The 27,049-nt window shown below is 45.8% G+C and overlaps 1 protein-coding gene across 3 annotated transcripts in view; it reads left to right on the top strand.

Annotated features, from left to right (window-relative positions):
* TCF7L1 (transcription factor 7 like 1) overlaps positions 1 to 27,049 on the top strand; it is a 206,237-nt gene that overhangs the window by 155,749 nt on the left and 23,439 nt on the right. For all 3 annotated transcript variants that reach the window (XM_055540369.1, XM_055540368.1, XM_055540367.1), the window contains one exon: positions 22,078 to 22,161. In XM_055540369.1, coding sequence (XP_055396344.1) covers positions 22,078 to 22,161 — 84 coding nt within the window. The remainder of the gene's footprint in view (positions 1 to 22,077; positions 22,162 to 27,049) is intronic.

Below are 27,049 nucleotides of genomic sequence, written 5' to 3'. Positions count from 1 at the left end.
GGCATTCATAATATTTATTTTTTCTGCATAAAACTTCATCCCCTTCCAATTATTTTTATATTTTCCTCTATTGGGTTATATGTTGGTTGAGAAATAAATAAATAACCTGATCCATATAAGCTTGTCTGCATCTAGGGGTTAGGATGCCTGGGTTGTTCTAATCCCAGCTCTGAAAGGGAATTTATCTGAGAAATGCCAGGATGGGCTGTTAAAGTGGCGTGTTTTATTTCTCTTCCAGCATTAGTATAATGAAAGGGTTAAAACATGGCCTTTGAGAAATAGGACTTAGGCAGGTTACTTAAAGTCTTTGTTCTGTGGGGATAATAATAGTATCAACTTATAAGGCTATAAGGGTTAAATGAAATAACACATGGAAATAGCTTGTTACAGTGCCTGGTACAAGGTAATGTTATGTTTAAAGACATCTATTTGCTCTTCTGTGAAGTCTGCTGTCCATAGGCTTTTGCACCTACTTGCCTGCTTATGTGAATGGTAATATCAGACAGAATATGAATTCCAGAAATGCTGTACTGCACAGCAACACTGGGCAGGACAACCCTGTGTCATCCTCCCCTACAGAAGAACTAAGATATACCAGGTTATTTTTTGTGATCAGTGTATAAACTCTAGAGGGAAATGTTAAAATATTTGGAAGCAGATATGATATCAGTGAATTTTTTTTTTATTTGATCAGTCTTATTGTATTAAGAAAATGGAGCCTTTATCAACTGGTAGACCCAGGTGGCTCAGTAGTAAAGAATACGCCTGCCAATGCAAGAGAGGCAGGATACTCAGGTTCGACCCCTCAGTTGGGAAGATCCCCTGGAGAAGGAAATGGCAACCCACTCCAGTATTCTTATCTGGGAAATTCCATGGACAGAGGAGCCTGGTGGGCTACAGTCCATGGGGTTGCAAAGAGTCGGACATGACTGAGCCCAGGACCACCCACTGCCAGTGGATGGACCCACTGGCTCTATCCACTGTCTTCCCAAAAGGCTGTGGTTATCCTTGCTCTTGTCCTAGGCCAGCAAGAGTAGGGTCTTCAATTTCCACCTAGAACTGGTTGGGGAGCAACACTTAAAGGGTTGAAGCACTTGTGTGTCTGATTCTGTTAACTCTGAAACACCTTGCAATAACCATTAAGCACCTCTCAAACGACGTGCTGTGCCAAGGACTGTGGCCACCCAGGACACAAAGAAGTTTTAGTTCCTGAGCCCTAGAAGTTTCAAGGGAGATGAGGGAGCATCCAGGAGCCTTGCTATGAGCAGGGAAGTCAGTGAGGGTGACAAGGTGTGCACATGACTTGCAAGAGGGGCTTAGAAGCCATTGCAAGGTCTCGGATGGTAGAGATGGAAAAAAAACTGAGGTGTCCCATGGTCAGGGCTTAGCCAGCAAACAGTGAGGAAGAGGGTGGAGGGAAAGGTTTCGGAGGCTTTGACCCAGGAGAGCACAAGAAGATGGTGGGCCTGGGTGAAAAGCATTTGGGAATAAAATAGTGATGTGTCTTGGGGTTGACTCCAGGGTTTGTGTGCAGACCCCTTCCAGTTGCTAAGGTTGCTGCTTGAAGCTTGGTATAATCTCTGCTGCTGCTGCTAAGTCGCTTCATTCATGTCCGACTCTGCGACCCCATAGACAGCAGCCCACCAGGCTCCCCCGTCCCTGGGATTCTCCAGGCAAGAACACTGGAGTGGGTTGCCATTTCCTTCTCCAATGCATGAAAGTGAAAAGTGAAAGTGAAGTTGCTCAGTCGTGTCCGACTCCTAGTGACCCCACGGATTGCAACCTGGATGCCCATAAACACGTGATTCTCTGTGTGTTCCTCAAATGTCCCTTATTTGTATAATCTTTATACCACTTAGCTCCTATTTCATTTACTTAATATTTTTCTTTGAACTGACTCACTTTATCTGTACTTTTTAAAATGGAACTTTGTTGAAAGCAACCATGTCCAAGAAATGAGTTTTCCATATCTATATATTGGGCTGGCCAAAAGTTCCATTCGGGTTTTTCCATAACATCTTAACGAAAAAAACCCAAACAAACTTTCTGGCCAACCCAACAGATATATATATATATATATATATATATATATATTCTAATGTCTATTAAACTATTCATTTTAGTAATAAAAATAAGAGGTTGGAACTTCCTTGGTGGTCCAGTGATTAAGACACTGCAATTCCACTGTCGGGTGCTGGACCCCTGGTTTAGGAACTAAGATCCCACATGCTGCATGCAGCCAAAAAATAGGAAAAAAATGATGTTGTTGTTCAATCACTCAGTCATGTCTTACTCTTTACGACCCCATGAACTGCAGCACACTAGGCTTCTCTGTCCATCACTATCTCCCTGATTTCCTCAAGCTCATGTCCATTGAGTCAGTGATGCCATCCAACCATCTCATCCTCTGTTACCCTCTTCTCCTCCTGCCCTCAATCTTTCCCAACATCAGGGTCTTTTCCAATGAATTTCACATAAGGTGGCCAAAGTATTGGAGCTTCAGTTTCAGCAACAGTCTTTCCAATGAATATTCAGGGTTGATTTCCTTTAGGATTGACTGGTTTGATCTCCTTCCTTTCAAGGGACTCTCAAGAGTCTTCTCCAACACCACAGTTTGAAAGCATTAGTTCTTTGGTGCTCAGCCTTCTTTATGGTCCAACTCTTACATCCATACATGACTACTGGAAAAACCATAGCTTTGACTACACAGACCTTTGTTGGCAAAGTTATGTCTTTGCTTTTTAAAACTGTCTAGGTTTAAAAAATAGTAATTTCAAAAAGTAATTTTTTTTTTAATAGAATTGAGATGAGAACTGGGAATGAGGTGCTATAGTCTTTGATGAAGTGAGCAGGAGGAGGCATGAGTTGGTATTGCGATACTGTGTGCCTGCTTAGTTGCTCAGTCGAGTCCAACTCTGCAACCCCATGGACTGTAACCCACCAGGCTGGTCTGTCCATGGGATGCTCCAGGCAAGAATACTGGAGTGGGTTGCCATTTCTTCCTGTAGGGGATCTTCCCAATCCAGGGATCGAACGTGTCTCTCCTGCACTGGCTGGTGAATTCTTTACCACCGAGCCATCTGGGAAGCCCTGTGATGATGCATATAAAGTATCAAAATGCAATATACCCACCCAAAACATTACTTTCTTAGCCCTCCCACTATCCTGTTCTAATTTCCTCTACCTTTGCTTCCATATGAATATGAAGTCATTTTTGGTTCCCTCTACGTGACTACAGAGAAGGCAATGGCACCCCACTTCAGTACTCTTGCCAGGAAAATCCCATGGATGGAGGAGCCTGGTGGGCTGCAGTCCATGGGGTCGCTAAGAGTCGGACACGACTGAAGCGACTTAGCAGCAGCAGCAGCTACGTGAGTAACCCACTCGAGCACACACAGCAGGGTCAGATGCAGGAGCCGGCCTCCTGGCTCTTTTATCAAGAGTCACTGGGTAGAGGTGGCTGGTGTGGCATTATTATTCTTAGCATCGTCTCTTGCTGGTGGGGCCCGAGGTCTCTCCCAGAGCTGCCTACCTATTTAGGGACCTCCTCAGACATTTCCCAGTTCCTGGTGCCCAGGAGTTGTTGATTTTGGCCAGCTGCTGGGCCTGCGGGAGCCAGGGAGAGGACTTGTGGAGAGAGGCTGTTGGAGCTCAGTGCTCTGGGAGGCAGCTCTGACCCGCCTGGCTGTTCCTTTGTGTTGTGTGCTTTATTGGCCCCAGATAAGCACTTCCTGTTCCCCATTGATTATCCGCAGATCCTGCTTCCTGTCTCCTCAATACCTGGGATGCCTTCCAGCTTCTCCTCCCACAGGGAAAATCCATAAACTTCAGATTTCCCAGGCCTGCTTTTGGTCAATGGGCTTTGCAGTCATTACTGGTCTTGCTGTCCAGTCATATTGTCTGTGGCTCCTTCCCCTCTGTCTAGGAACTTAGTTTCTCATGGTGCCAGCCAGGAGGGCCATGCTCATGAGGCCTGGTCCCACCTCTCCCTCTTGCCACCCAGAATGTCCATATCTACCTTCAGGCTTAGATCAGAATAAACAGACTGTACCTCACAGATGGATTTTAACCAGTGTTAGTGGCTGCCTGGTGTACTAGGTTGAAGATTCTGAGGTCTTACCCAACATTAATTGGGAAGAGTGACATGATCTATTAACAGTGTCTGCCATGGGTCCACAAGGGGTGTGTGGCATCACCCATGTCCATATTTGTTATCCCAAGATTGTTGTTGTTTAGTCGCTAAGTTGTGTACGACTCTCTGAGACCCCATGAACTGTAACCCACCAGGCTCCTCTGTCCATGGGATTTCCCAGGCAAGAATAATGGAGTGCATTGCTATTTCCTTCTCCAGGAAATTTTCCCAACCCAGGGATGGAACCTGTGTCTCCTGCATTTGTAGGTGGATTCTTTACCACTGAGCCACTTGGGAATCCCAAGATTCCAAGACGAAATGGAAGCCTCTAGAGGACAGAGAGCATTCCCTATACTCTCAGAGTCATATCATAAAAGTCCAAAGCCCTATATTTCCCATCCCAACTGGACCATCAACTAGTTTATGACCTTGAGTAAATCCAAGAGCATTCAGCAGACTCAGTTTCCCCATATTTTTTTTTAATATTTTTTTTTATGTGGACCATTTTTAAAGTCTTTATTGAATTTATTACAATGTCGCTTCTGTCTTACCCTTTGATGTTTTGGCCAGAAGACATGTGGGATCTTAACTCCCAGGGCAGAGATCAAACTCACACCCCCTGCACTGGAAGCCTAAGTTTTTGTTTTGTTTTGTTTTTATTTATTTTTTAATTGAAGGGTAATTTACAGAATTTTGTTGTTTTTTGTCAAACCTCAACAATGAATCAGCCATCAGTTCAGTTCAGTTCAGTTTAGTCGCTCAGTCGTGTCCGACTCTTTGCGACCCCATGAATCCCAGCACGCCAGGTCTCCCTGTCCATCACCAACTCCCAGAGTTCACTCAGACTCACGTCCATCAAGTCAGCGATGCCATCCAGCCATCTCATCCTCTGTCGTCCCCTTCTCCTCCTGCCCCCAATCCCTGCCAGCATCAGAGTCTTTTCCAATGAGTCAACTCTTCGCATGAGGTGCCCAAAGTACTGGAGTTTCAGCTTTAGCATCATTCCTTCCAAAGAAATCCCAGGGCTGATCTCCTTCAGAATGGACTGGTTGGATCTCCTTGCAGTCCAAGGGACTCTCAAGAGTCTTCTCCAACACCACAGTTCAAAAGCATCAATTCTTCGACGCTCAGGTTTCTTCACAGTCCAATTCTCACATCCATCCATGACCACTGGAAAAACCATAGCCTTGATTGACTAGATGAACCTTTGTTGGCAAAGTAATTTCTCTGCTTTTCAATATGCTATCTAGGTTGGCCATAACTTTTCTTCCAAGGAGTAAGCATCTTTTAATTTCATGGCTGCGGTCACCATCTGCAGTGATTTTGGAGCCCCAAAATATAAAGTCTGACACTGTTTCCACTGTTTCCCCATCTATTTCCCATGAAGTGATGGGACCGGATGCCATGATCTTCATTTTCTGAATGTTGAGCTTTAAGCCAACTTTTTCACTCTCCTCTTTCACCCTCATCAAGAGGCTCTTTAGTTCTTCTTCACTTTCTGGCATAAGGGTGGTGTCATCTGCATATCTGAGGTTATTGATATTTCTCCCAGCAATCTTGATTCCAGCTTGTGCTTCTTCCAGCCCAGCATTTCTCATGATGTACTCTGCATATAAGTTAAATAAACAGGGTGACAATATATAGCCTTGATGTACTCCTTTTCCTATTTGGAACCAGTCTGTTGTTCCATGTCCAGTTCTAACTGTTGCTTCCTGACCTGCATACAGATTTCTCAAGAGGCAGGTCAGGTGGTCTGGGATTCCCATCTCTTTCAGAATTGTCCACAGTTTATTGTGATCCACACAGTCAAAGGCTTTGGCATAGTCAGTAAAGCAGAAATAGATGTTTTTCTGGAACTCTCTTTCTTTTTCCATGATCCAGCGGATGTTGGCAATTTGGTCTCTGGTTCCTCTGCCTTTTCTAAAACCAGCTTGACCATCTGGAAGTTCATGTATTGGTGAAGCCTGGCTTGGAGAATTTTGAGCATTACTTTACTAGCATGTGAGATGAGTGCAATTGTATGGTAGTTTGAGCATTCTTTGGCATTGCCTTTCTTTGGAATTGGAATGAAAACTGATCTTTTCCAGTCCTGTGGCCACTGCTGAATTTCCCAAATTTGGTGACATATTGAGTGCAGCACTTTAAAAGCATCATCTTTCAGGATTTGAAATAGCTGAACTGGAATTCCATCACCTCTACTAGCTTTGTTCATAGTGATGCTTTCTAAGGCACACTTGACTTCACATTCCAGGATGTCTGGCTCTAGGTGAGTGATCACACCATCGTGATTATCTGGGTCATGAAGATCTTTTTTGCACAATTCTTCTGTGTATTCTTGCCACCTCTTCTTAATATCTTCTGCTTCTGTTAGGTCCACACTATTTCTGTCCTTTATCCAGCCCATCTTTGCATGAAATGTTCCCTTGGTATCTCTAATTTTCTTGAAGAGATCTCTAGTCTTTCCCATTCTGTTGTTTTCCTCTATTTCTTTGCATTGATCGCTGAGGAAGGCTTTCTTATCTCTCCTTGCTATTCTTTGGAACTCTGCATTCAGATGTTTGTATCTTTACTTTTCTTCTTTGCTTTTTGCTTCTCTTCTTTTCACAGCTATTTGTAAGGCCTCCCCAGACAGCCATTTTGCTTTTTTGCATTTCTTTTCCACGGGGATGGTCTTGATCCCTGTCTCCTGTAGGTATACATATATCCCCTCCCTCTTGAACCTCCCTTCCGTCTCCCTTCCCATCCCACCTCTCCAGGTTGATACAGAGACCATGCAAGGCTAAGTCTTAACCACTGGATTGCCAGGGAAGTCCCAGGAAGGAAGGTTCTTTCTTTTTAAGCAAAATAAACAAGTGGGACCTAATTAAACTTAAAAGAAAAGACAACCCACAGAATGGGAGAAAATAATAGCCAGTGAAACAACTGACAAAGAATTAATTTTCAAAATATACAAGCAGCTCATATAACTCAATATGGGAAAAACAAACCACCCAATCATAAAGTGGGAAAAAGACCTAAACAGACATTTCTCCAAAGGAAACATACAGATGACTAACAAACACATGAAAAGATTCTCAACATCACTCATCATTAGAGAAATGCAAATCAAAGCTACATTGAGATACCACCTCACACCAGTCAGAATGACCGTCATCAAAAAGTCTACAAATAATAAATGCTGGAGAGGGTGTGGAGAAAAGGGAACACTCTTGCATTGCTACTGGGAATGTAAGTTGACATGGTCTTTATGGAAGATGGTATGGAGATTCCTTTTAAAAAAAAAATAGGAATAAAACCACCATATGACCAGCAGTCCCACTCCTAGGCATATACCCTGAGGAAACCAAAATTGAAAAAGACACATGTATCCCAGTGTTCATTGCAGCACTATTTACAACAGCTAGAACATGGAAGCAACGTAGATGTCCATGGACAGATGAATGGATAAAGAAGGTTTGGTACATATATACAGTGGAATACTACTCAGCCATAAAAAGGAATACATTTGAGTCTAGAACCTATTATACAGAATGAAGTAAGTCAGAAATAGAAATGTAAATACCGTATACTGACACATATATATAGAATCTAGAAAGATGGCACTGATGAATTTATTTTTAGGGCAGCAGTGGAGAGAACAGACCTATGGACACAGCAGAGAGGGAGGAGGGAAAGGGTGAGATGTATGGAGAGAATAACATGGAAATTTACAATACCATATGTAAAATAGCCAGCCAATGGGAATTTGCTATATGACTCGGGGAACTCAAACAGGAGCTCTGTGAAAAATCTAGAGGGGTGGGATGGGGAGGGAGGCTCTGGAGGGAGGGGAGGCTCAGGAGGGAGGGGACATGGCTGTACCTATGGCTGATTCTTGTAGATGTTTGACAGAAAACAGCAAAATTCTATAATTATCCTTCAATTAAAAAATAAAGTGGCAAAAAAAAAAAAATTGGCAGTACCACATAGCATGCAGGATCTTAGTTCCCCAACGAGGGATTGAACCCTCACCCTCTGCATTGAGAGCTCAGAGTCTTAACCACTGGATCGCCAGGAATATCCCTCTCCATCTTTAAAATGAGAATGATAGCATCTGCTTTATCCATATCCAAGGATCAGCAAGATCAAATGAATTAACTAAAGTGCTTTCACAACTAAGTGACTGCAGAAGTGTATTCTGCCTGCATGCCCCAGCTCAGATGCCATCTCCTGTGTGAAGTCTTCAGCGTTTCCATGAGAATTCTGCCCGCTGCAGTCCTCTTCTCTGAATCTGTCATCTGCTGACTTATATTCCAGTTGTTTATATGCCTTTAAAAAAATCTCCTCTGTGACATACCATGCACATAAACCACCACCTGATAGAGGAGGTAACCATTAAACATCTATGGAGTGTTTTGCACAGAGCTTTTGCTGCCTCTTGGTCAGTTTTTTAAGTACAAGTAGGCAGTTCTGTAAGAATGAGAAGCCACCTGCTAGTTTTAAATAGCCTAGTTTTATGTTTTAGAAGGTTTCCCTGGTGGCTCGGACAGTAAAGAATCTGCCTGGAGAAGGGAATGGCAACCCGTTCCAGTATTCTTGCCTGGGAAATCCCATGGATATAGGAGCCTGGTGGGCTACAGCCTATGGGTTCACAGAGTCGGACGCAATTAAGCATGCATTTGTGGGCACTGAAAATGTTTTAGAAAGATATTTCTGGAGGGCCAGTGAAGGGTGAGCTGGGAGAGATGGGTAGAAAGACAGAAGCATTGGTGACACTGCAGAAGAAGCCTGGGACCCCTTAATCTCCATCCAACAACCTATTCTTTGATGTGGACACCAGACATTTTTGTCAGTCTGGGGCCAAATGACCTGCAGCCACACCTCACCCTTTTCTCTGTCTATGCAATTATTCTGGCAATAATATTGGAGAGGGTTGCCATTTCTTCCTCCATTGGATCTTCCCGACCCAGGGATTGAACCTGGGTCTCCTGCATCAGCAGCCGGGTTCTTCACCACTGGCCACCTGAGAAGGCCCGCCTCCTGGATAGTCGAGCCAGCACTGAACAGGAGCCAGGAGACCAGATGCAGATCCTGCAGTGGCCTAGCTATGATATAGGGAGAACCTGAACCCTAGAATCTAGAAGGATGCTCAGGATCCATGGAACTTGGTGGCCAACAGGAGATAGGGGAGGTGGCTGAAGGCATTAAGGTGGTGGATTTGGGGGTTTCTAGTTGGGGAAACTGAAGGTGCAGTTTGGGGGGATGAAAACAATCTAGAGTTGCTATTATATTCATAGCTTTGCTTACTATTTCAATAGTATACTATATGCTGCATGCTGTGCTGTGCTTAGTTGCTCAGCCATGTCTGACTCTTTGCAACCCCATGGACCACACCTGCCAGGCTTTGTGGAAATGTCAAAAGACTAAGAAAAGCACAAAGAAGAAAGTAAAATTGCCCGAAATGCCGAAACCCAGTGAGAACATTTCCGTGACTCTCCTTCTGGGTTCCACAGCTGGCTTTTCTCATTGAACAGTTTGCCCAAGACATTTATGTAGGTCAGTCAGTATAGACCAAACAGGGGGCACACAGAGCCTGGAACCACAAGAGCCAAAATGGGAGAGGGCTTACGGGCAGGAAATGTGTTTCCCCAGATATGTCCATAGAATTTGGCAGATAAAAAGCCAGTTGCCTTTATTTTCTTTCTCAGGTCATCAGGGGCCTGGTAGTATCGAGATGGGTGGGAAGTGGAAGTGGCAGCGGCTTCCTAGGCTGCCCTCTCCCTTTGCACACGTCCACATCCCACAGACCACGCCCTCAGCTCCCATCAGACCTGCCCTCCTCCCTCCCTAGTGAATGTCGAATTCAACAAAGACTGCACAGTTCTCTGGAATTACGAGGAACCCCAGAGACCCCTCTCCTAGGCCTCCTCCCACCTTCCACTACACCTGCTCATTTCGCACTCTCACCCTTTCTCTGCCCCTGCCCACCACCCCCCCGCCCTTTGACTGTAAAGCCCTTTTTGGCTGCACACGTTTTTTCTGTCCTTCAAATCAGTACCTGTCCAGATGACAATTCCCAGCCTCACTTATAAGAGAAATGCAAATGGAAACTATGGTGAGCTCGTGTTTTTCACCTGTCCACCTGGCGAAGATCATTACACTGAATAACACTATGTGGGCAGGGGCTTGGGGAGATGAGCTCCCTTGTGCATTGCTGATAAGGGTGTAGACAGGGAGGTCTTTGGTAATACTCTCCAAAAGCCAGGGGTCCAGGGACTTCCCTGCTGGTCCAGTGGCTAAGACTCTGTGCTTCCAATTCAGGGGACCGGGTTTCGATCCCTGGTCCAGGAACTAGATCTCACATGCCACAATTAAGAGATCCTATGTGCTGCAACTAAGATACGGAGTAGCCAAATAAAATAAATATTTTTTTAAAAAGGCAAAGGTGCATACCTTTGACCTAGCAGTTCCCTCTCAACTGGAAATAGGTCCTACAACTGTACTCAGACATGAGCAATGTGATGAGGATATTCACGGTGGCAAAAGTCTGGGAAGCACCTGTATGTCTACGACTATGCATCTGGTTAGAAGGTTGTGTTACCGTCATGCTGTAGACAGCGCGGGCCGTTAAGAGAATGAGGCAGCTCTGCATGTGCGGGCGTGTGATCAGCCCTACTTGTGCATGATGGTGGTGCACGGGCAGAGGCCACAGCAGGGCCATGGCAGGTGATTGTACCTGGAGGCAGGGGTGCACTGTCCGTACATACCAGACGTGGCCACAGCAAGACCAGAGCCAGAGAGAGAGCAGAAGGGGTCAGGCAGGGGTCTGCCCAGGGAACAGATGGCCAGGTCTTCAACACGAGTCCCTGTGAAGAAGCTTCTTTCTCTATGATGTATCCATTGTCAGGCAGTGAGCACAGAAACTGCCTGGGCCCAGCAGCATGCTTGCATGCTAAGTCGCTTCCGTTGTGTCAGGCTCTTTGCGACCCCATGGGTTATAGCCTGCCAGGCTCCTCTGTCCATGGGATTCCCCAGGCAAGAATATTGGAGTGGGTAGTCATGCCCTCCTCCAGGGAACCTTTCCAACCCAGGGATTGAACCCACATCTCCTGCGGCTCCTGCGTTGGAGGCAGATTCTTTACCAGGGAAGCTCCTGGGCCCAGCAGACCCAAGGTAAAAGCCACTGCAAGAGGGTACATAGGACATAGGAGGCACGTAACTCCAGACTTGGAAATGAGGACCCAAAAGCAGTTTGACTCCGACTTTTCTGGAAAGCCCAGGTCTCCGTCCCAGAGGCCCCTTTAGCACAGAGTGGGAGCCCCCACAGCTCTGGGGACAGAGTTCCCCTGCTCCCTCCAGAAGGAGGACACTGCAGTCAGGAAGACGTGCCTGGTTGAGTGTCCTGCTCTCCCTCAAGACCACTTCAGCTGAGAACCACGCGTGGCAGCCTCCCACCACCTGTGGACACAGCCAGCATCCCCAGCCAGTTGGGGCAGACCTGAGACTCCCTCGGCTTCTCTTGCCCACAGGCTCTGGTGTTGCCCCAGCCAGTCATAAGCATCTCTTCCCCACACTGCAGTCGGCGACTCACCGTGGGAGCTCACAGTCAGCCACAGTGGGAAGATTTTCACTATGAATACCAGCAAGTGCTGCAAAGCAGGCTTCATCTTTCTGTTTTCGCTTAGACAGCCAGTTGTTAAACATTTACCTGTACAGGATCGCTCCCCACAGAGCACCTGAAGATGAGTGAGGGGCTGAATCCTATTAATTAGCTCTTCCCTGCCCCTGGGAAAAGTGCGGGTAAGAGGCTCATTGCACAAAAATTACTACATTTTAGTGACTAAACACATATTTCCTGAGAGCGTGTCATGTGCCCGACCTTGGTCCTCTCCTGGGTGACCATTCCTGTAAATAAAAAACCCTTTATTCCCATTTTACTGGCGAGAAAGCAGAGGTTATTCAAGGTCAAGAAACGTCCTCAGGAACACAGCTCGGAAGTGGGGGTCAGACTCCCCGAGTTCTGCATCCATTGAGCCCCTCAACTCAGGCTCCACTCCCAGGCATGCCCTGTGCTTTAGACGAGCATTTGATTTCTCTTCCATAGAAGGCCATCTGGTTTGGGTCCCAAGCTTCAGGCTGATGAAGTGAAACAGTCTCATTTTAAAAGGTGAGACGACCTAGTTCAGAGAGGTTAGAGAGAGCCTGGAACCCTGCTCTCTAACCTTTTGTGCTCTGTCCTTTCACCACTAAAAATTGGCCTCTGGTAGAGATATTTTTTAAAACAACTTTCTTCAGCTCTGGTGTTGTTCAGTTGCTAGGTCCTGTCCGTCTCTTTGCAACGCCATGGACTGCAACACGCCAGGCTCCTCTGTCCTCCACTATTACCTGGAGTTTGCTCAATATCCATTGAGTCAGTGATACTATCTAACCATCTCATCCTCTGTCACCCCCTTTTCCTCCTGCCCTCAGTCTTTCCCAGCATCAGGGTCTTTCCCGGTAAGTTGGCTCTTTGCATCAAGTAGCCAGAGTTTTGGAGCTTCAGCATCGGTCCTTCCAATGAATATTCAGGATTGATTTCCTTTAGTACTGACTGGTTTGATCTTGCTATCCAAGGGACTCTCAAAAGTTTTCTCCAGCACCACTGTTCGAAAGCATCAATTCTTTGGTGCTCAGTCTTCTTTATGGTCCAACTCTTATATCTGTACTTGACTACTGGAAAAAATATACCTTTGACTATATGAACCTTTGTTGGCAAAGTGATGTCTCTGCTTTTTAATATGCTGTCTAGGGTTGTCAAAGCCTTTCTTCCAAGAAGCAAGCTTCTTTTTATTTTATGGCTGCAGTCACTATCCGCAGTGATTTTTTTTCAACCCAAGAAAATAAAATCTGTCTCTTGGGAGTTCCCTGGTGGTCTAGTGGTTAAGAATCTGTGCTTGCAATGTAGGGGGCACTGGTTTGATCCCTGTTTGGGGAACTAAGTTCATACATGCTACAAGGTGTGGTCAAAAAAGGGGGGGAAAAATCTGTAGGCAAAATGGCCAGATTCTCCGAATTGGGAGGGGAAGAGAATAGGTTGAGGCCATCCAGGAAAGAAGGGGAATTATTGGGGGAAAGGGCAGGAAACGGGTACTTATGGGGAAACTGAAACCCAGCCAGCCCACTCTTATTTTTGAGTTTACTCTATAGTCATGGAATGTTCTTGGAGCCCCTCTGCTGCCAGTGCACAGAGGGGCTCCAAAAATATTTATTGACTAAGTTGCTGTGACAGGTGCTAGAGAGACATAATTCCCTTCCCTGGCTTAAAACACTAGCCACATGTGGTTCTAAATAACTTTTCCAAGGAAAATTGGGTCTGTCATATTAAGTTGAAAAGTCACTTATCATAGGGCTTTATAGATTTATTAATTGGATTTATTTGTAACAACTCACCTATCAACAAAACTTCAAGAAGGAACACAGCCATCTACACTTGAGCAAAACCAAAAAAGGTGGTTGTATTGGGGGTTTAGTGCTGTTCAGAAAATTAAGCGGATGCAGAAACTACTCATCTATAGATAAAGGAAATAAAGGATAAGAGTGTAAACCTTTTTTATACTTTGCTCCTGGAACTGTGTCTAATCCATCAAGTTTGGGAACCAGTTCTTCTAATGCATGCTCAGTCGCTCAATCGTGTCTGACTCTTTGCAGCCCCAGGGAGTATAGCCCACCAGGCTCATTTTCCATGGGACTTTCCAGGCAAGAATACTGGAGTGGGTTGCCATTTCCTCCTCCGGGGGATCTTCCAACACAACAATCAAACCTGGGTCTCCGGTGTCCCCTGCATTGCACGCATATTCTTTACCACTGAGCCACTGGGGAAGCCAGTTTTTCTACTACTTTCATTTTATCTTTTTCAGTGACTTTCTTTTTTAATTCAGCTGTTCCAGGTCTTAGTTGCAGTACTCAGGATCTTTGATCTTCCACTGTGGCGTGTGGGATCTTTTTTAGTTTTGTTGTTGTTCAGTCGCTCAGTCATGTCTGACTTTTTGCGACCCTATGAATTGCAGCACACCAGGCTTCCCTGTCCTTCACTATCCTGGAGTGTGCTCAAACTCATGTCCATTGAGTTAAAGATGCCATTCAACCATCTCATCCTCTGTTACCCACTTCTCCTCCTGCCCTCAATCTTTCCCAGCATCAGGGTCTTTTCCAATGAATTGGCGCTTTGCATAAGGTGGCCAGAGTACTGGAGCTTCAGCTTCAGCATCAGTCCTTCCAATGAATATTCAGGGTTGATTTCCTTTAACATTAACTGGTTTGATCTCCTTGCTGTCCAAGGGACTCTCAAAAGTCTTCTGCAGCACCACAATTCGAAACCATCTATTCTTCTGCGCTCAGCCTTCTTTATGGTCCGACTCTCACATCCATACATAATTTCTGGAAAAACCATAGCTTTGATATATGGACCTTTGTTGGCAAAGTGATGTCTCTGCTTTTTTAATACACTGTCTAGGTTTGTCATAGCTTTTCTTCCAAGGAACAAACGTCTTTTGGCTACAGTCACCATCCACAGTGATTTTGGAGCCTAAGAAAATAAATAAAATCTGTCACTGTTTCCATTTTTTTCCCATCTGTTTGCCATGAAATGATGGGACTGGATGCCATGATCTTTGTTTTTTGAATGTTGGGTTTTAAGCCAGCTTTTTCACTCTTCTCATTCACCTTCATCAAGAGGCTCTTTAGTTCTTCTTTGCTTTCTGCCATAAGGGTGGTGTCATCTGCATATCTGAGGTTATTGATATTTCTCCCAGCAATCTTGATTCCAGCTTGTGCTTCATCCAGCCCAGTGTTTCTCATGATGTACTCCTTATGTAAGTTCAACAAGCAGGGTGACAATATATAGCCTGGACGTACTCCTTTCCTAGTTTGGAACCAGTCCATTGTTCCATGTCTTGTTCTAACTGTTGCTTCTTGACCTGCATACAGGTTTCTCAGAAGGCTGGTAAGGTGGTCTGGTATTCGCATCTCTTTAAGAATTTTTCCATAGTCTGTTGTCATCCATACAGTCAAAGGCTTTAGCATAGTCATTGAAGCAGAAGTAGATGTTTTTATGGCATTCTCTTGCTTTTTCTATGATCCAGCGGATATTGAAAATTTGATCTCTGATTCCTCTGCCTTCTCTAAATCCAGCTTGTATTTTTTTTGTTACAGCATGCATACTCTTAGTTGCAGTGTGTGGGATCTAGTTCCCTGACCAGAGATCAAACCCAGGCATCCTGCTTTGGGAGTGTGGTATCTTAGCCACTGGACCACCAGGGAAATCCCTATAATACAATTCTTGGTGTTAAAAATCACCTTTAAAAGGAATCGGAGAGTGAATGGCCATCTGCCTTCAGGGTTGGGTCTCTGGCCTGTGTTCCTGGATGGCTGGCCCACCATATGATCTGGGAGGGAGGCTTGGGAAGGTCTTCTCTGTATTAAAAGGGGCCCAATTCTAGTGTCCCAGAATCTTCATTCACCATGAGGGACCAGAGAGGTAGGAAAGACTGGTCACCTAAGCTGATGAGCTTCTGATCCAACACATGAAAACCATGAGACAGGAAAGGTAGAGACAGGGGCCCTTTCCTTCTGTGCCAAGTCTGTCCCTCCCCCCAAGGAGAAGAGGCATTCAGTGGAGTGGAGCTGACTTGCCTTCTGGCTTCCGGCTCTAAGGAGCCCCTAACTGGGAACACTGATGTTGCATCTGTACCATGGGGCTTAGCTTCCTCTCTTGCCTGGACCTGCTTACAGGGTTTTCTGTGAGAACACTTAGATGGGGAGAATGTGGGCGTTGCCAAGAGTCCTGAGTGTCCTGTCTCCATCACAGCAAGTTTGGAACTGGGGGGCCTGGTGGGGAAGGGGCTGTCCCTACCTTCTGGGAGGCAGAGGGTTAATCTCCAGCGCTCATTGGCAGTTCTGCCTCTGGACAGGGCATGCTGGGATTTCCTCCCAGCTGTTTTGCATCATGAAGATTTGTGTGCTGGGGAAATTCCAGGGCACAGCTGCAATTAATCTGCTGCACGGTCTCCAGGCGCAACACAGTTCTGCGGGCTCAGCGCCCCACCTCCCTCCAGGAGGAGGGCTCCGGTTCTCCAGTGAGAGACCCTACACAGGGACCCTTCCCCAGGCTGGACCTGAGCGGAAACTGCCCACCTGTGCTGTGCTGAATTGTTCAGTTGTGACTGACTCTTTGTGACCTCATGGAGTGTAGCCTGCCAGGCTCCTCTGTCCCTAGGATTTCCTAGGAAAGAATATTGGAGTGGGTTGACATGCCCTCCTTCAGGGAATCTTCCCAACCCAGGGATAGAACTCAGGTCTCCCAAGTTGCAGGTGGATTCTTTACTGTCTGAGCCACCAACAAAGCCCCTGCCCACCTGGCCAAGGGCTATCCCCATGGAGGGGCCTGGGGAGGGGCCTGAGATACTGAAAGGATCCCAGAACATTCAGAAAAAGAGCAGGAGCACCCCTTATAAATAATAAGGCCAAAATAACACTGATAGCGGGGCTTCCCAGGTGGCACTAGTGGTAAAGAACCTGCCTGCCAATGACGTAAGAGATGCAGGTTCAATCCCTGGTCAGGAAGGTCCCCTGAAGAAGGGCATGGTAACCCACTCCATTATTCTTGCCTGGAGAATTCCACGGACAGAGGAACCAGGCAGGCTACAGCCCATGAGGTTGCAAAGAGTCAGATGCAACCAAGCCCACAGGCAGGCAGTGCTGATAGCAACATTTGATAAAGACATCAGCAAGGGAGGAAGGAAAGAAAACTGTTTAGTCTCACTTAAGAATATAGAAGTAAAAATCTGAAAATATTCATGTTTAGCATTCCACAATACGTACAAGTACAAACAAGCCACTGTGATCGAATAGGATTTACCTGGAGAATGCGAGGGTGCTTCAGTGTAAGGAAATCTGTTTCTAGGTATAATCTCCAGTCTGAGTCAAGTGAGAGAAACCACCTTTTCGGTAGATCCTAAGAGAAGTCAACATCTGTCCCAGTGAAAGAGATTTGAAAATAGGAATAGAATCATCCTTCCTTAACGTAAAGACACGTTCTAAACCATAGCCTCACTCTACTTAACTGAACCACAATACCACAATAGCAGATCTTCCTATATATATATATGTATATGTGTGTGTATATGTATATGTGTGTGTATAACTGAATCACTGTGCTATACACCTGAAACTGATGCAACATTGTGAATCAACTATAAAAAAGTAGAGACAGGAAACTTGCCTGGTGGTTCAGTGGCTAAGACTCCACATTTCTAATGCCGGGGGCACCAGTTCGATCCCTGGTTGGGGAACTAAGATCCTACATGCTGCATGGCCCAGCCAAAAGAAAAGAAAATTTTTTAAAAAACACTTTAACAAATTCAAGTGTGTTCCATGGAACCCTCACACCCGGAAGAGAGTTTCCCAGATTCAATAAGATTGGAAAGCTGCCTACCTAGCCTGTCTCAGAGAGTCACCGCACATAGCAGCATGTTAAGTAGCATTTGTAAATTGAGGGTTAGCAGTCCTCACCATTTGGGTCCTCACCATTCTTTCTGTTTTTTTGACACAAAAGAGAGTGCTTATCCCATAAGCGGTGACTCTTGCTGTTGCTTGGCCATCAGTGCATTGAGGCCCCACAGGTCCCTTGTGCTCCATCCCAGTGAGCATCCCCTAGTAGGGAGGTGCTGAAGTCCGACCATGATACACTGGTCAGGAGCCAGCTGTGGCCAGTTGGACGGAGCCTAGGCTGGGCTTGGAGAAACCAGCAGTTTTCATTTGTCCACATGCCATCACTATGCAGAGCATCTAGGCTCAGCCACACATCTCTTAATCCCCAAGAACATGTTCTCCACCAATGAGTGATGAGCCCTGTGGGGCTGGCCGCTCGCACATGAGAATTACAGCCAAGAGAGATTTATTTCCGCTGAACATCGGGCTGAGCCTGACTTAGGAATTTAGGAGTGCACAGCCACCTCCAAAGGTCTGGGGATGCAGTTGGGAAGGCTTACAAGAGGGTGTTGCTGGCTTCTTCTCTCTCAACCTGTGGTGCTGAGAAGCTCAGCTGTCCCTTTAGAATGCTCCTTTCCTCAGAATTATGATGCAGAGATATTCCATGACACCAAGCTGCAGGGCCTCCAGCTCTTACAGGTTTCTCCCCACTCCTTACCCCCACCACTGGTTTCAAAATCTTAAAAAAAAAAAAAAAAACAGCCAAAGAGTAGAAAGAGGGAAACGACAGCCCTCCATTTCCCTACCTTTTGGAATGAACTGTTTCTGAACACAGGCACGCCCGTGTGCCACACCCTCAACCTCCATGATCGGCTGGAGCTCGAAGGGTCCTGCGAAGATGCGTACTATTCCCGGAACCCCCTCTCCACGGCTGCCTGACTGATCTGTAAGGAGCCAGACTTCAGCGGTGGACCAGGCTAAAAATCTTTAGCCACACTCCAAGCTTCCAGGTTTCAGTTATAATTAGTGAGTGAGAGTGGGCCCTGTGTGCGGGAAAGGGATCCCTCAGTGTTGGTGGGAATGTAAGTTGGAGCAGCCACTCTGGAAAAACTAAAAACAGAGTTACCTTATGATCCAGCAATCCCACTCCTAGGCATATATCTGGAGAAAACTGTAATTTGAAAAGATACATGCACCCCCACGTTCATAGCAGCACTATTTACAGTAGCCAAGACACGGCAGCAACCTTAACATCCGTTGACAGATAAATGGATAAAGAGGATGTGGTACATATACACTATGGAATATTGTTGTTGTTGTTCAGTTGCTAAGTCATGTCTGACTCTTTTCGGCCCCATGGACTATAGCCAACCAGGCTCCTCTGTCCATGGGATTTTCTAGGCAAGAATACTGGAGTGGGTTGCCATTTCCTTCTCCGGGGTATCTTTCCAACCCAGGGTCAAACCTGCTCTTTACCTGAGCAGATTCTTTACCCGAGCCACCTAAGAAGCCCACGATGAAATATTCCTCAGCCATAAAAAATAATAAAACAATGCTATTTGCAGCAATATAGATGGACCTTAGATATTATCATAGTAAGTGAAGTAACTCAGACAAAGACAAATACTATATGGTATCACTTACATGGAAATCTAAAATACGATACAAATGAACTTACTTACAAAACTAAACAGACTCAGAGACATAGAAAATAAACTTATGGTCACCAAAAGGGAAAGGGGGTGGGAGAGGGCTAAATTAGAAACTTGGGAGTAGCCGATACAGACTGCCATGTACAAAATAGACAGAGTCCTACTGTCTAGCACAGGGAATTATATTCAATATCTTATAATAACCTATAATGAAAAAGAATACACACACACACACACACACACACACATACATAGATAGTCAGTTTTGCCCCTCCCAGAGATATTTGGTGAAGTCTGGAAATTTGGCAAAGTCTGGAGACATTTTCGGTTATTATAACCAGGCAGAAGAGTGAGTGCTACTGGTATTCAATAGGTAGAAGCCAGGGATGCTGCTAAACATCTTCAAATGCACAGGAGAGCCCCCACTACAAAGAATTCTGTAGCCCCAAATGTCAATGGTGCCACAGTTGAGAAACTGCAAGAATCCGACAAGCTTGCTATGTCTACCAGCCCATAAGGTAAGCAGATAGTATTCTTAAAGAGCCCAAACTCCAGCACTGTCCCAAATCAGGACTCAGATCGATTCCTCTGGGCCACCCCAACATGCGTGTCTAAGAACATCCCTGGAAAGCAAAAAGAGTGAAGAGTGTTTGCTGTTGACCCTTGTGACTGTAGATAGGGAACCAGATGCTGGAAGAGTTGATGGATTTTAGGAACACTGGTGTTTCATGTGGCGGGGGGTAAATTTGGAACACTTCACCTGGTATTTGTGGTTGTAGAGAAACAAGTGTGATAATTAGTACTCAACATGCAAGCTCTGGCCACCTCAAGAGTCCCTACAGTAATACATTGCCATGTATATATTCATTCAGCTTCTGGGTGGCCAGCCCTGTTTGAGACATAAAAGGAGAGAAAAAAAACCCATCAGAGCCAAGAAAAGGCTGTGGGGGGCAGTGGAATGTTCCAGAAGATTGTGTTAAGAAAAGCTTTATGAATCATGTTGTGGTGAGGAGTGTGGGGTTTGAAGTCAAGAGACCTCAGCTCCAGCTCTTCAAAACGTGGACAAGTCATCTACCCTGAATTTACTTCCATTAGCTGGTCTTGCAGATTAAGACAGCCACCCCAGCATGTCATAGCAGAGTTGTCATGGAAGTTAAACTGTTTTACATATGTAAGTCTGCTGTGAAAACTGTCAGGGTGGCACAAATGTTATTCACTTAGGAAATGAGTTTTTACTAATGATATATTTGTCCAGTGCCGTTGACTTGCCAAAGGCATTTAAATCGCAGTTAGTTCATCTAGGAAATGTAGGCTCTGAGAAGGGAAATAAATGAGTGGGGGTGTAAAGGAAGGAAGCAAATAAGACAGGCAGAAAGTAGGGACAAAAATGACACTCAGCTGGGGGAGAGGCAGGGTACCAGAGGGCTCAGAGTGGACCTGTCCTTATTCACAAGGTCCCCATTCATTTCCACCTCCCACGTCCAGGCCCACTTGGCCCACCCCAGCTGCTGTCTGTCCACTCCCTGGGCCTTAGCTAATGTTTCCTTGGGTTGTGATTCCTGCCTGTGGACACCTTGTGGCAAGTCCAGCCCCTGCCCTCTCAGTCATATTTTTGTGGTTGATGGAGAGCAAAGGGGTACTACCCAACCTCCTTTCCTGACCTGTGCTCAGAGCTCAAGGCCAAATCATGATTTTATTCCCCAGTCCCAAAACTGAAGCAAGGGGGTAATTCAAAGACTTCTTTCTGTCTCCCTGGAGAAACATTTCCTGGAGCCATCACTTCCCATGAGAGCTCAAATTTTCAAAGTAACCTCAAGAATTCTGCAAAGAGCCTGCCTGGCTGGTCTGCTGCCCAGAAGCACTGTATCAGTGTTGACACTAAGCCAGCATGTGTGTTTTGCTCCCGGCAAAGATTAATGGTTTGCTTATGAAAATAATAGCTGCCATTTATCAAACACCATCCATGGGCACAGGATTGTGTTCAAGACTTGACATTGTCCCTAATCCTTCCAACAACCTGTCAAGTTAGTGATAATCACCTTGTTCTATGGATAAAGAAACTGAGGTTCAGAGTTGTTAAGACACTTATCCAGGGTTACACAGCATAATCAGCAGAGTGAGAACCTGAGCCCATGAACACCCGACTCCAGAGCCCCTCACTGCCTCTCTACCCACTCTCTCCCAGGCTCTTGCCCAAGACTACTAGGCTGGTGTTAATCACTTTTCATTTAAAGTGCATGTGTGAGTGTGTATGTGAGTGTGTGTGTGTGTGTGTGTTAGGGACTGTTTGGTTGGCGTTTTTGCAGTGATGCATGGGAGAGGGCAGGATACTGGAAAATCTTTTCAAGATCAAGAAACACTACAGCGCAGTAAAGATCCACATCCTTAATAAGGATAGATATTCCCCGTGACCCTGGAGGTGTCAGGCAGATCGTTTGTATTCCTTCATTCCCCAGATTGCTGTGGAGAGGCTGTTTCCTGGGGAGTGTTGTGTGTGATGCTGTGAGAGATGGAACTGAACAGGCAGGATCACCATCTTGGAGCCCTGGGTCCCTTGATGAGTCTTGCTTGTCTCACACCTAATGACTCTCAGCAGTAGGGTCTTTGAATATTATACTTTGGTTAGTTGTGCTGTCGTGTGTTTACCCCAGAATGATGCAGGGGCTGGTGGTGGTAGTGGTGTCGATGTATGCTCTACTCTGTTCCGATCTCTGGACATTGACCCAGTAAGGAGCACGCAGGTCGAATGAAGCTTGGTGTCTGCCCCCCAGCCCCTGGCCCCAGCTCACATGGAGCTCTTGCATGGCCCCCTCTCACCAGCCACATTGTTTTCTGTCCCCTGTGTAGTACCTGCAGATGAAATGGCCACTCCTCGATGTCCCCGCCAGCGCCACAGTCAAGGACGCCCGGTCACCGTCCCCAGCACACTTGGTAAGTCTGTTCTTCTTAAAGCACAGAAGGGACACTCTCACTGACCTTGTCCCATATCACTGCCTCCACCTTCCCGAAGGTCTAGCAGCGCTGCCCCAAATGTGTAAGCCAGACGGTCAAGAGTGCAGCAATTAGAGTGTTGCCTTTGCATGTCCCTACCACTACCACCTCAGCACACGCACACACCACCCAGGATGTCATGAGATCAGAAATGCCAGCCCTGCCCCTGGCTTGTATTGGTCCTCCGCCGCCCCTCCACCTTGGCAGCCCAGTTCTCTCTCTCCCACTAGAGCTCGGTTCACAGCCCTCACTTCCTCTTCGGAGCTGCACAGCAACAGTTGAAGAGGCTGTTCTGTACAGGATGTTATAGGAAAGAATCAATTAAAATATATGCAAACAAAAATCCCTAGAGGCAACCAACGTCTTTCTACCAATGTCCAAGGCGACACGGTCACAAAGGAGGGTCTGGAGGGTCCTGGGAGGAGGTGCAGTGGGATCTGTCTCCTCATCTCAGGGCTTGCAACAGACTGAAATTGATGGGATAGGAGATGCTCCCAGCTAGGACCCTGTATCCCTCTTTCCCAGGCTTTCTTAGGAGCTTGGGGCAACCCACATGCCCCACAAGCTGCCTAGTGTTGTTCTAGTGCAGTGAGTCTCAGAAACACAGAGCACACACGTAGAAGGGAGACCTGGGAATATATGATGCTTCTAAAACTTAATTCTGTAAAATTTCAATGGTTTTCCTCACTCACACTCCTTCTTCCACCACGCTGGGTTGTGTGCAAGCAAATCCCAGATGTAGAATTTCATCTCATTCATATTTCATCTCCTCTTATTTTAAGATCTCCTGACAGTCTTTTTTCATTAAAAGCTTAGAATCCAGTGCAGGAGATGCAAGAGATGTGGGTTCTATCCCTGGGTCAGGAAGATCCCTTGGAGGAGGAAATGGCAACCCACTCCAGTATTCTTGCCTGGGAAATCCCATGGTCAGAGGAATCTGGCAGGCTACAGTCCATGGGGTTTCAAAGAATCAGACATGACTGAGCAACTGAGCACACAGCACACCTATCAAGTATACATCAATAAAAAATAATAATTTTTTTAAAAAGCTTAAAAAAGAATTTAGAATTTAGTTGAGGAGAAGGAAGGTATCTCTAGAGAGATAAGTCACGGCACGGTGAGCTTGTATGATTTCCAGTAATCGTGAGACCAACTTCCAGGGTCTGAGCCCTGGGTAGTTTACAGACCCATGTCCTGTGTAGTTCTCAGGTGACTGCCACAGCCATCCAGAACAGGCTGCCCTGAGAGGTTCCATGGCCTGTCACCAAGACCTGAGCAGCCTAAAGAACATGCCCCACGGGGAGGGGGGCAGGCCTGGAAGTTGCCTGTGACCCTCTAGATTCCAAGACAGCTGTTGATGGCCAAGTGTGAGGTGCAAGTGCCCACTAGTGGCCAGTCGAAGACAGGGCATCCCAACGACCCCCATCACCACCACAATACTGGCTTGTCCCCTCCCAGCACAGCCATCTGTCTTTATTTCTTTTTTAAATTTTTTTAAAAAATTAATTTATTTGTCGATGCTGCGTCTTCGTTGCTGCACAGGCTTTTCTCTAGTTGCAACGAGCAGGGGCTACTCTTTAGCTGTGGTGTTCAGGCTTCTCATGGCAGTGGCTTCTCTTGTTCCAGAACACAGGCTCTCAGAGCATTCGGGCTTCAGTAGTTGCAGCTTCTGAGCTCTAGAGTGCAGGCTCAGGAGTTGTGGCACAGAGACTTGGTTGTTCCGAGGCATATAGAATCTTCCCGGACCTGGGATTGAACTGAAGTCTCCTGCACTGGCTGGTGGATTCTTTAGACTGAGCCACCAGGGAAGCCCTCTTTCAGTGTTTCAAATCCTTGCTGATGCCCCCCCACCCATCCTGTGGCACATCCCCATCCAGCATCCTTCACATCTTATCTGCATATCTTCAAAAATCTCCATCTGCATTCAGAGGAGGTGAATTATTTTTAAAACAAGCACATGGACTCTTTGAGTTTGCCATCCTGCCTGCTGCATAGAGTGATCCAGCTCTGAAAAATAAAACAAAAAGCCTGCCACCAGCCCTCCTCTTCCTCTTTCCCTTCCTCTTCCTATTTCCCTTCTAATATTCACCACCCAACTTCACACAAGAGCTAGACCTTCCACCTCCATTCCTGATCTGTTTACCATCTAATACCTAACAGCGCTCATTTGCCCACCTTTTTTCAATCCTCTGCTTCCTATAATTCTTTTGTTGACCCCAGCTGCTGCTGCTGCTGCTAAATCACTTCAGTCATGTCTGACTCTGTGCGACCCCATAGATGGCAGCCCACCAGCCTCCCCCATCCCTGGGATTCTCCAGGCAAGAACACTGGAGTGGGTTGCCATTTCCTTCTCTAATGCGTGAAAGTGAAGTCGCTCAGTCGTGTCTGACTCTTAGCGACCCCATGGACTACAGCCTACCAGGCTCCTCCATCCATGGGATTTTCCAGGCAAGAGTACTGGAATGGGGTGCCATTGCCTTCTCATGTTGGCCCCAGGAGACTGTATTAATTGTTCAGTCACTACGTCCTGTCCAACTCTTTGCAACCCCATGAACTTAAGTGCACCAGGCTTCTTTGTCCATCACTATCTCCCTGAGTTTGCTCAAATTCATGTCCATTGAAATCAGTGATGCCATCCAACCATCTCATTCACTGTTACTCCCTTCTCCTCTTGCCTTCAGTCTTTTCCAATATCAGGGTCTTTTCCAATGAGTCGGCTCTTTGCATCAGGTTGCCAAAGTATAGAAACTTCAGCTTCAGCATCAGTCTTTCCAGTGAATATTCAGGATTGGTTTCCTTTAGGTTTGACTGGTTTAATCTCCTTGCAGTCCAGAGGACTCTGAAGAGTCTTCTCCAGCATCACAGTTTGAAAATGTCAATTCTTCAGCACTCAGTCTTCTTTATGGTCCAACTCTCTCATCCATTCATGGGTATTGGAAAGACTATAACTGTATTAATATACATTACCACATTTTTTTGCCCTCTCTATGATTCCATTTTTTTTAGACCCTTTTCCTCAAATAAATCAACTACTCATCCTCACTTATTATCTCCGTTTAAGTGACATAAAAATACATGAAATTCGTAAACTCTCCACAAGGTTCTCTACTCATAGCATCCACTGCCAGACAAACCTGCAGTCACTGAGAGACATCTCAGCACAGCTGGTGGAGCAGGGGCTCATGTTATGTCTGAGAGTGGAAAACCATGAATAGTGGATACATTACATTGTAGATAGAAAAATAGATACTTTTCTAGGAAGTTGTATATTATCACACTCTGTACTCTCATACAGAAAAGCAGAAAAACAGGCCTCAAAAGCTTAAGGAAAACTTCAGGGGAGAAAACCTTACTTAATATTCTAGAAAATGGAAGGAGACCACCGTTTTCCATTTTCAAGTCAGAGCTTCTCATTCTGTTATCTGAGATACACATGTGTGTGAATAGGAGCCAAACCTGAAATGCCCAGGGAGGACAATGTGTGTTGGAGATTGTGTAATAAAGTAGGTTTGAATCCCAGCACTGCCACTTCCTACTTGTGAAGCTTCAGGAAATTACCTCATCTCTCTTTGCTTTGGTTTCCTCGTCTATAAAATGGGTATTAGAAGAGGATTTGACCTCAGAGTTGTGTGAAAATGAGCCCATGCATTGTAATGAGTTTAGAATTGTGCCTTGCACAAAATAAGCCCCAATAACTGCTAGCTTGCTACTGTACCACCACCACCACCTCTCAGTTCGGTTCAGTCACGACTGAGTGGACTTTGCGACCCCATGGACGGCAGCACGCCAGGCTTCCTTGTCCATCACCAACTCCCGGAGCTTGCTCAAACTCATGTCCATTGAGTCAGTGATGCCATCCAACCATATCATCCTCTGTCATCCCCTTCTCTTCCTGCCTTCCACCTTTCCCAGCAGGGTCTTTTCCAATGAGTCAGTTCTTCACATCAGATAGCCAAAGTATTGGAGTTTCAGCTTCAGCATCAGTCCTTCCAGTGAACACCCAGGACTGATCTCCTTTAGGATGGACTGGTTGGATCTCCTTGCAGTCCAAGGGACTCTCAAGAGTCTTCTCCAACACCACAGTTCTAAAGCATCAATTCTTCAGCACTCAGCTTTCTTTTTGGTCCAATTCTCACATCCATACATGACTACTTGAAAAACCATAGACAGACCTTTGTTGGCAAAGTAATGTCTCTGCTTTTTAATGTGTTGTCTAGGTTGGTTATAGCTTTTCTTCCAAGGAGCAAGCATCTTTTAATTTCATGGATGCAGTCACCATCTGTGGTGATGTTAGAGCCCAAGAAAATAAAGTCTGTCACTGTTTCCATTGTTTCCCCATCTATTTGCCATGAAGTGATGGGAGCAGATGTCATGATCTTTGTTTTTTTGAATATTGGGTTTTAAGCCAGCTTTTTCAGTCTCCTCTTTCACTTTCATCAAGAGGCTCTTCTGTTCCTCTTCACTTTCTGCCATAAGGCTGGTGTCATCTACGTATCTGAGGTTACTGATATTTCTCCCATCAATCTTGATTCCAGCTTGTGCTTCATCCAACCTGGCATCTCACATGATGTATTCTGCATATAAGTTAAATAAGCAGGGTGACAGCCTACAGCCTTGACATACTGCTTTCCCAATTTGGAACCAGTCTGTTGTTCCATGTCCAGTTCTAACTGTTGCTTCTTGACCTGCAATACAGATTTCTAAGGAGGCAGGTAAGGTGGTCTGGTATTCCCATCTCTTGAAGAATCTTCCACAGTTTGTTGTGATCTACGCAAAGACTTTGGCATAGTCAATAAAGCAGAAGTAGATGTTTTTCTGGAATTCTTTG

The sequence above is a fragment of the Bubalus kerabau genome, chromosome 11 (genome assembly GCF_029407905.1).
Source record: "Bubalus kerabau isolate K-KA32 ecotype Philippines breed swamp buffalo chromosome 11, PCC_UOA_SB_1v2, whole genome shotgun sequence".
In the NCBI taxonomy this organism is placed as follows: Eukaryota; Metazoa; Chordata; class Mammalia; order Artiodactyla; family Bovidae; genus Bubalus; species Bubalus kerabau.
This window is presented reverse-complemented; position numbering and strand designations above follow the sequence as displayed.